General features: G+C 43.0%; 1 protein-coding gene across 3 annotated transcripts in view; it reads left to right on the top strand.

Moving 5' to 3' along the window:
- LOC123085918 (3beta-hydroxysteroid-dehydrogenase/decarboxylase) overlaps positions 1–5,588 on the top strand; it is a 28,655-nt gene extending 23,067 nt beyond the window's left edge. For 2 of the 3 annotated variants that reach the window (XM_044507626.1, XM_044507624.1), the window contains 6 exons: positions 4,014–4,212; positions 4,368–4,464; positions 4,530–4,704; positions 4,850–5,006; positions 5,136–5,202; positions 5,296–5,588. In XM_044507626.1, the coding sequence (XP_044363561.1) occupies positions 4,014–4,212; positions 4,368–4,464; positions 4,530–4,704; positions 4,850–5,006; positions 5,136–5,202; positions 5,296–5,432 (832 nt within the window). In that variant the 3' untranslated portion in view covers positions 5,433–5,588. Of the gene's footprint in view, positions 1–4,013; positions 4,213–4,367; positions 4,465–4,529; positions 4,705–4,849; positions 5,007–5,135; positions 5,203–5,276 lie in introns of all 3 variants that reach the window. The other variant, XM_044507625.1, reaches the window with a different exon arrangement.
- The last annotated feature ends 4,869 nt before the right edge of the window (positions 5,589–10,457 follow it).

Genomic DNA, 10,457 nt, shown 5'->3' with positions numbered 1-10,457 from the left:
GGCAAGACTGCTGCCTGCCGGAATATCCAGGGACGGGTATGCGAGTATCACGCGGTGGTTTATCCAGATTCGGGGCTCTCCGGAGAGATAACACCCCTACTCCTGCATGTCCGAGTATATGCGGTATATCTGGTACAGAGTGCTCTGGAGCTGTATCTGAGATCAATGCTATGGGCACCTGATCTCGTATATATGCGGGTGGCCGGATGGACATGCAAGCTCTAATGGCCGAATGGCATATGGCTTGTGGCCGTGAGCATGTGTGTGCTCATGCGTGTGCTCATGCGTGAGTATGTGGATGGATGGATGGATGGCTAGCAAGCTAGCTAGCTTGCTCCCGTGTGAGCCTCCCCTGGTGCTCCTTATAAAGGGGAGCTCAGGGGACATGGTGCTCCTTATAAAGGGGAGCCCAGGGGACAAGGGGTGGCCCGCGGGGCCTAACTTATACTATTTGGGGCACAGCGATGTGACATGATACGCCCGCTACAGTGTGTTACTATTGCTCAACAGTGCATAGGTCTCGTCAGCGGTATGGGCGTCTTGTCGGTGTCGGGTCGGAGCTGTAGTGGTTGACTTCGGGCACCGGCTGGTTGGCGCAGTCGGCCCGGGCAGTCGGACAGGGGGCCGTGTGGGGCGGCCTGAGCAGTCGGACTGAAGGGCTTTGCTAGCCCCGATGTCTTGAAATATTGTCTCGCTGTCTTCGGGGTACCCGTGGTCAATTACCCCGACAATAACAAAACAAAACAGACCACCCGTACTTGTTTTTAGGAGGATAGTAGTAAATATGTCTACTACACAAACCAAATTATAATCAGCTAGGATTCCTATGTTGGCTCTCATGGTAGATGGCAGCTTGTTTGCTCTTTCCCATCCAGACCCACATATGATTGGCATCTTAATAGTTGATGGTTTTGTGAACCTTGATGCTCAATGATGAACTGATATTGCCCAATTTCAGAGCTGTAGAATAATTGGAAAAAGAGATGATAAATTCGTAAGAGACAAGTAGTTAAAATTACAATATACTAATCACCATTAACAAACCATTGCCTTCAGGGGTAGGTCTAGGAATAGTATTTTTTTGAGATATCAAACTTGAATTATAAACTTCAGTATTACGATGGGAGCTTCGTGCATATTCTCTATAAAAAACAAGGTACCTCTATATTTACTACATAGATCGTGTTTCATCACTCGATGGCAAACCTTACCAAGCAAAAAAAACATGAAATGGTAAGACCTCTTAATAATCCAAATGAAGTCAATGATTACCATAGATGAGGATTATTTGACAGAGATACAAGCTAATGGGGGCATAAACCGCAAAAGTGACACGAGAGCACCTCCTGAATCTGTAGAGCCTAGACTGATATGTGTGGACATAAAAGTGTTGCAATCTGGACCTGCAATGGAAGGGTATATAATCAGTTAACTATGAATTAATAGAATTAGATAATCATTTAGCTACGGACCAATGCGCTTCTGCGTAACTCCATACAAATTCCCTTATAACTAACAAGAGAAAATTCCTTATTTGACACTATCTTAAAATCTGCTTCCTTATTTGACACTGAAAAAGTTTTTCTTCTTTATTTGACACAAGTTCTAAATTTTATTCCCTATATGACATTTTCGTCCATTTTAAGCCTAAATGACACCTGAAAAGACTCTTTTGCCCCTCATGTGGTATGTGTGTGGGGGGCAATAGCGCACACACGCAGCATCAGTGCGAAAGCAGAAGCACACACGCATCAACACATACACATGCACCAACACACACGCACGCGCGCGTGCACACACACACACACGCACACACACACACGCAGCAACACACCCACACACACACACACGCAGCAGCACACACGCAGGCAACACATAGGCACGCAACAACACACACACGCGCACGTACACACGCAGTAGCAAACACACACGCAGCAGCACACATGCACACAAACATGCAGCAGCAGCACACATGTGCGCGTGCACCCACACACGCAACAGCACACGCACGGGCGCACACATACCACATGAGGGGCAAAATTGTCTTTTCAGGTGTCATTTAGACTCAAAATGAACGGAAGTGTCGTATAGGGAATAAAATTTAGGACTAGTGTCAAATAGGGAAGAAAAACTTTTCCAGTGTCAAATAAGGAACCAGATTTTAAGACAGTGTCAAATAAGGAATTTTCTCAACTAACAAACTCGGGGGCATAGCTCTGGAGCTTGGATTTTCTATTTAATACCAAAAAGGTGAAATCAAGTGAGGCAGTGTGACTGAGCCAAACCTATGCTTCTTTAACAAGGTGTCAGCTTATGTATGTGAGGATACTGAATAATACTAACCTATAAGTGGGATGTGGCCATTTTTCAGGCACGCAGGCAGCAATGAGATCACTCGTACACAGAGAACTATTTCTTGCCAATAGCATCCTCGAAAAACCTGCCATTGAATTTCAATAGTTTCATGAGCAATGCAAAGAAACATAACTATGAGTAAGATTTTGAAAAAAAAACTCATCAATAAGCATTAAATGGGAACCTTCTGAAGAAAAGCATACGATTTTCATTCCTCATGCCATCAATCATATTGTACTATGAAGTAAATACATATTATTGGACCAACCTTTCTATCAATCAGTAGCAAGTCTAACAATTATGAGCATGCTCTTGGGATCCAAATCTGCTTTAGAGAGTCAAAACCATCCAACCTTTGATAGCGCTCTGGAAACAAGATCAAAAGAGTGATCAGTACTGGTCACTCATTTTCAAATAATCCTACAGTAGATCCAGTGGCTAACTGGGACGTGCTACCTTAGCAGCCCCATTCGCTGGTTAGTAATCCACACACTGAAATCACCCTCAAACCATTATTACTCGAGCAAAACTGAGACAAGAGAAATGAAATTCATCTAATCAGGGCAAGTGCTCCTTGCAAAAAGAATATCATTAACAGTGATTTCATCCTGTATGTTTAGCACAGATGCATCTAATGGAGTAACTACCACCAGACCATAGACTCATAGGAGCCAGAGATACATAAAGAGAGGAACATAGACGGTATTGGTAAACAATTCTCTATCTAATATTCTAATATATATAGACAGTATTGGGAAAAAACAGTAACATTTTATTGCGAAAACAAAAGAGAAATATGTGCTGAAATTTGAACGAACACTCGCAAATCAACCTGGTGGTGCTGGCTAAAGACGCGGTGGGCGAGGAAGGACTGGATGCGGATATGGCGATTATCACATGCTGTCACGCCCATCGCCCCTGAGTGAGAGCGCAGGCGTCGCCATCGCCCATGAGAGATGGGTCAGAAGAGGAGGGGGTGGAAAAGGAACAACCGGCTGACTCTAGAACATCAGCAATCTGGGCAGTGCGTGGTGACCTGATCCGGTACGTCGTTTCCATTGCGTCTCTCTCTCTCCGGTGACCAACAATGACAGCGGCGGCGCATCGTCCTAGGTCGAAGGGTGCCGACCTTGCTAACGAAACGACGCCCTAGCTGGCTATCGATAGTCCTCTTTGGGCTGTATATACCGGAGGCTGCCACAGGCTCATCAGGCCCAATTTGTTAGGTCGTATGTACACCCGGGCCCAAATTAACCACAGGCCTTCAAAAATGCTTCCAGAGTAGCAGCCCATAGGACAGTCAGCTCAGTTCGCGACCAGAACTCAGATCTGACGACCATGGATGTCCCAAACACGAAATCGGACGGCTCATAGGTAAGGATGCGTGAGAGGGCTTGGTTTAAGCTTAGTTTTACTGTCCTTGATATTCCATTGTAGACTTTTCTGTTAAGGGATGGTACAAGGCTGTTAGTATCTTGAATTGACTCTCAGATCTTACCATTCCAGTGCCCTAGATTTATTTCATCAACTCTCTTACGTATCTGGAGTGATATCTCTTCTCCTATGTAAGCATTTAAGGATCAGGGATCAGTGTTCTCTTCCATACTTATTTGGGTGACTTGGTAACCAGCATACTAATGCACTGGACCTTTGTGCAGGCCTTCAATAAAAATTCCTGTCTCTGTTATGATGCCATTGGCTCATGTGGTGGAATGGACTTACAAGTCGTTCTGCAAGTATGGCATGAAGGTTCCTCAGTTGACACCGTCAAGGATCAGGCTCCTCTCATGCAATCGAACATTCAGTTGCTCAAGAGCGAAAGATCAGCTTGGTTATGAACCCATTGTATCACTCAAGGTGTTTTACTGTGTCCTCTAGTTTTTTCATTAATGACCTTCCTTGACTTGATTTGTTTTTGAGTGGGATGATTTGAAGAACAATTTCAGTTCATTTCCTACTTATCTCTTATGAATGTTCAACTATAAGCAATTCATATTGTTTTGAAATTTCAGGATGGGCTGAAGAGAACAATAGAGTCGTATTCCCATATGCAAGCTCAGAATCAAAGGAGTATATCAAAGACTTCGATTTTGCTTGGGAATGGAAATGGTATGACTCAATCTGCCTCCCCCTCCTCCTGCTATCATTACTAATTGTTTTCTAATTACTTTCAGTTGCAAAAACGCTTCTTTGGGAAGATACGAAGCAAACAATGACAGTGCTACTACTATTGGCCGTTATCTACTACCAGTTATTCACATGTGGTTACACCATTATCACAGCAATGGCAAAAATTTTCTCACTAACAGCACTGTTCTTGTTCATTCATGGCATGCTCCCTGCAAATGTGTACGGTCCTCTCTTATTGTGCTTTATTTTGCTGAATATATAGCTGCTACCAGATAGTTAAACAGCATTGGGGTCTTTTAATCATCTCTTAGCATTTCCTCAAGTGTTCTCATTTATTAAATTGTGATTTTGGTAATTATTGCAGGTTTGGCCACAAGATTGAGAAACTTGAGCCCTCAAACTTCCACATCTCACAGGTGGAGGCACATCATATTGCTTGTTCAGTCAGTTCATCATGGAACTCATTAGTTGGCGTGCTAAAATCTCTTTGTAGGGGAAATGATTGGCCACTTTTTCTCAAGGCATGATATAATCTCATGCTTTATATTTGTACGCTTCACATACTTGATGAGTTGATGTTGTGCTAAGTACTGACACCTGGCATACGTTTTATGTTAATGTCTAACTGAGTTCACTTTTCTCTTCATCAGGTGGTATTCTTCCTACTGGTTGTTAGCATCCTTAGTGCCATGTCTTCGGAGGCTGCATTTAAAATAGGTAATGAAATACTTCAGGCTTCGCTTTCTAAATTTTAGTGAATGCATCATCTGCATGACTACTAATGACATCAGAATTTACATGCAACAATAGGTATTCCTCTCATTTTCATAGGCTTCAAAGCATATGAGAAATGGGAGGACACAATTGACAGCCTGGTGGGTGATGCTTGTTCGTTCGTTCTACAGTTTACTCCTATCCAGATATCTTCAAGGCAGAAACAAACATAGACAAGGAGAACTCGTTAACAGTTGAATTTTATTTTGTAGTTATATCAAGTTTTACTTTTCAGTTATTGCTGATTTTCTATGAACTTTTAGTTTGACAATTACTCTTTCAGAATCATCATTCAGAGTCTCAATAAAGTTTATAAAATGTTTCCTTAATGTCGTTGATTTAAGATATGGTGGTGTACAGTTTTTCTTTGTTCTTTAGATGTTTACCCCACTGGACTGTATTGTTCGACGTATAGCACGTTGAAATTAGCTTTTATTGCCATTGAATCTTGCTGAATTATTGCAAGTGCTGATCTTCCTAGTCTTGTGCAGTTTGGTTAGGATTCCATCTGTACCAAATGCTTACATAGATTGTCTTTACTTGTGTGCCCTAATCTTGGTTGAAAACCAAAAGCACTCAATTATCCACAGATATGTTAACCGGGCACATGCGCGTATGCTTTACTATTTCGGTTGTAATTCCAAGGATGGCGCTATGCCTCCCGATCGGGTTGTGTGATCGGTTGCCTCCAGCACTGTGGTCTTTCTTATGACCCTGATGTTTGTTCATCTTACAACACGTCCGTGGAGGCAATAAAATTTATGGTAATCATGTGTGTTTGTCCTTTTTCCTCTTTTGGTGAGTATCGGTCCAGGATAGTAGATCCAGATTGTTTGGATTAGTGTCTCAGAGAAACTTATACCGATGCTCATTGCCAAGAATGATGTAATTGAATATGATCGACTGGGCGCCTTGTTGGGTCGTAGACTGTGGCGTCTACCCTTATTACCTTATACTCCCTCCGTTTCAAAATAGATGACTCAACTTTGTGTTATACAAAGTTGAGTCATCTATTTTGGAACGGAGGGAGTAGCTTGTAATTGCATGATTGCCTGGGACCATAGTTGGGTCTGTTGCATCTCGCTTGTTCTGGCAAGACTTCTATGGTCATGGTACCTTGCGGCCCTGGCATTTTTATCTTCATGTATGCGTGTTGCTGAGCTACCATGATGAGGACATTGCTGCTATGCACACAGCCCTGACTACCTATACTACCCCTACACTTGATTAAGAAATGATGTAAAATCAAAGTGACAATATTAGGTGATGTACATGAAGTACACCCATGTTACTTTGGGCTGCCCAAGACAAGTTACCACGTCTATTGTGTCCGGAAGCTTAGCTTGTGCATTTTCCAACCTAATTTGTCACATTCAAAATTGCAATGAGCTTGACACTACTGCTAAAATGCTGCAATAGAATTCAAGTCAGAGGGTGATGCGTCACCTCCACTGGGGCCCATGGGCTTTGTATGACCTAGGGTTGAGTTTTGGCTGCCCTAGGATGTGTGTCAACTCCCTTGGCCGTCATCCCTTATGTGAACTCCCTTTGTGGTTTTGGTAATTCATATCGACATATATGTTGTTGGATTAATGTTTTCCTTAGCATATTTCAGGAAGAGTTCAACTTAGGCAAGCTTTTGAATTTAGATGTGGACCTCTCAAGCTACTAAGCAAAGGTGTTGGCAAAGGTAAGATTCTACATTTTTGGTTAAGTGATCCAAAATCACATTGAGTCGATACGAAAGCCAATACTATTAAAAGGGGGTGAGATTTTGAGAATTGTCTAATTGCTCAAGTGCTTAGAGATATTGCTCTAAAACCTCAGCCACATTGATGCAGAGCATCCTTCAGTCATCCTCATGGTCACATCTTCGTCTCACAAGGCACCAAGTGGACCGATGACAAGGGCTCATGCAAGAGTCATCGAAACCGAGGTGAACTCCCTCATTCAACTTCCTTTCGAATCACATGAGACATGGCTACTACCTCAAGCGGAGACACTTTGCATATTTAGGTACCAAAGGACGAGCCATGGAGAAGCTAGAGAACAAGGCCAAGCGGTTGAGGAAGAAGAATGTGAAGACGAAGAGCAAACGAGACAAGTCAACATCCACCCGGATGATCTAGACCTCCTTCCAGACGATCCAGCCAAGGCGTCCGAAGACACCCGTAGCCTCTCCATGAAGCCGGATCATCTGGAACTCCACCCAGATCATTCGGACGAATCCGGACGTCCGGACGACGTCCTGGACATCCGACCCGGCCACAACAGCAGTGACCGAGCCGCATCATCCGGGTGACCACCCAGATCATTCGGACATTGCCCGGATCATCCGGGCAGCCACCCATCCGGCCTTTGCGTGCGCGCGCGACTCGGGCAGAGGCCCATGTACCCCTTCCCTCACTTAGACTATAAATATTCGTCTCCTACCTCCGTTTTAGGGTTAGCAAAGCATATGTTATGATCTAGAGAGAGATTTGCTCATCTACCTCTTCCCTTGGAGATCAAGACCTCTTAGAAGAAGATCCCCAAGTGGATATCAAGACCTCCTCCCCAGGATTGGAGAAGACTATCATCAAGACCTCAACTCATCCAGGTATTGGGAAGGACTACCCTTTGCTATTTTTCTCCTTGGATTTGGATCTTGAATCTTGCATGCGTATGTGGATTTAGTGGATGTGTGACCTTGGATCTTGTCATGTGAGTTCTCCTCTTGTGTTTGTGTTTGATTTCCCCCCTCCCCCCCTCCAAGTGTGAAGATCACCTCCTAGGTTTTCACCCCCAACATCTTGGATCCGAGCATAGGTTGATAAACATCTTGGAGTCCCTCCCCCCCATTGGCTAGCCTATTTTGTTGCTTTTTGTTCAATTTCGAAAATCTCCACCAAAAATAGCCCTACCATTTTGTTGGTTCTTGTGAGATTTTGTTTTTTATCCATGAATTTGTAGTTTGTCAATTTCAAAAATCCCCACCAAAAATAGCCCTACTGACCAATTCTTACCCACATCTCTTTGAGATTTTGAGTTGCAGTTCCCGTTTCCTATGGTGTTTCGGCTAATTAGGGACGGTTCGACATCAACACCACCGCCACTCATCATTGCCATGGACTTGACATCGACAACAATCGCTTCACCATTTGACACCATAGCCGCAAGCAAGGACAGTAACTCCGACGACATCTTTGCATTTTCCCTTGCCATTGCATTGATAACCCCAAGCCATTTGTGTCACTTGCCCACCGATACTAGCCACTTGAGAATTCTCGGGCTACGTTAATTGTGCACTTTAGTGATACATACGCCGCATAGCTTCATAGCATGTTCATATCACCTTATCATATTGTGTCATAGTTCCTTGTGCATATATCATTGCTATCTTGGATTGTGCATTTCGCATAAGTGGCAAAACATCATACACACAAAAAGGAGCAAGCTTTTAAGCAAAAGGAAAAGAATGCAAAGATCTTCTAAGCAATAACATTGAGCCACAATGCATACCATTGATCATCTCGGGTCATACATACATAGCATACTTGGGACAGAAGAACGACACGTTTTGTCTCTCTTATATTGTGCACAAGTACGTATCACGCCCATTGAGCAATCGTGCTAGAGTCTTTCTTGTATTCGTGCAACACGAACATTTCCCATGGTAACACATTTTGTGCTCATCCCTTAGTTGCACGAATCCCTTTTATCTTCTGTGTGCGTGCTCCAAGTGATATCATAGGTTTTTATCTATTTGCTTTACTTGCAATTTGTGAATCTTTTTCAACATCATCAATACCTTGGCTAAAACTTGCTTGAATTTTGTGCCACTCATCCTAACCAAACTCCTCAATAAGCCTTACTTGTGTAGGTCTGAGATTGACAAGATCCGGTACCAATAATACTACCATAATACCATATAGAGTGATCAATGATCCATCTTCAACATCAGGAAAGGTAAATTTGGTATTGTTCTTCTCTTGCTCTGCTACCTCTTGAGCATTGCGTTGGTTTTCTCTTGAAGAGAAAAGGGTGATGCAGTAAAGTAGCGTAAGTATTTTCCTCAGTTTTTGAGAACCAATGTATCAATCCAGTAGGAGGCTACGCGTGAGTCCCTCGCACCTACACAAAACAAATAAATCCTCGCAACCAACGCGATAAGGTGTTGTCAATCCCTACACGGTCACTTACGAGAGTGAGATCTGATAGATATGATAAGATAATATTTTTGGTATTTTTATGATAAAGATGCAAAGTAGAATAAAAGGCAATGAAAATAACTAAGTGTTGGAAGATTAATATGATGGAAGATAGACCCGGGGGCCATAGGTTTCACTAGTGGCTTCTCTGAAGAGCATACATATTTTACGTTGGGTGAACAAATTACTGTTGAGCAATTGACAGAATTGAGCATAGTTATGAGAATATCTAGGTATGATCATGTATATAGGCATCACGTCCGAGACAAGTAGACCGACTCCTGCCTGCATCTGGTACTATTACTCCACACATCGACCGCTATCCAGCATGCATCTAGAGTATTAAGTTCATAAGAACAGAGTAACGCCTTAAGCAAGATGACATGATTTAGAGGGATAAATTCATGCAATATGATAAAAACCCCATCTTGTTATCCTCGATGGCAACAATACAATACGTGCCTTGCTGCCCCTACTGTCACTGGGAAAGGACATCGCAAGATTGAACCCAAAGCTAAGCACTTCTCCCATTGCAAGAAAGATCAATCTAGTAGGCCAAACCAAACTGATAATTCGAAGAGACTTGCAAAGATAACCAATCATACATAAAAGAATTCAGAGAAGATTCAAATATTGTTCATAGATAAACTTGATCATAAACCCACAATTCATCGGTCTCAACAAATACACCGCAAAAAGAAGATTACATCGAATAGATCTCCACAAGAGAGGGGGAGAACTTTGTATTGAGATCCAAAAGCCATCTAGCTAATAACTATGGACCCGTAGGTCTGAGGTAAACTACTCACACTTCATCGGAGAGGCTATGGTGTTGATGTAGAAGCCCTCCGTGATCGATGCCCCCTCCGGCGGAGCTCCGGAATAGGCCCCAAGATGGGATCTCGTGGATACAGAAAGTTACCGCGGTGGAATTAGGGTTTTGGCTTCATATCTTCTCGTTTGGGGGTACGTAGGTATATATAGGAGGAAGAAGTACGACAGTGGAGC

This window comes from Triticum aestivum, chromosome 4A, assembly GCF_018294505.1.
Source record: "Triticum aestivum cultivar Chinese Spring chromosome 4A, IWGSC CS RefSeq v2.1, whole genome shotgun sequence".
Classification (NCBI taxonomy): Eukaryota; Viridiplantae; Streptophyta; class Magnoliopsida; order Poales; family Poaceae; genus Triticum; species Triticum aestivum.
Note: the sequence above shows the minus strand (reverse complement) of the source record. Positions and strands in the feature narration are given on the sequence as shown.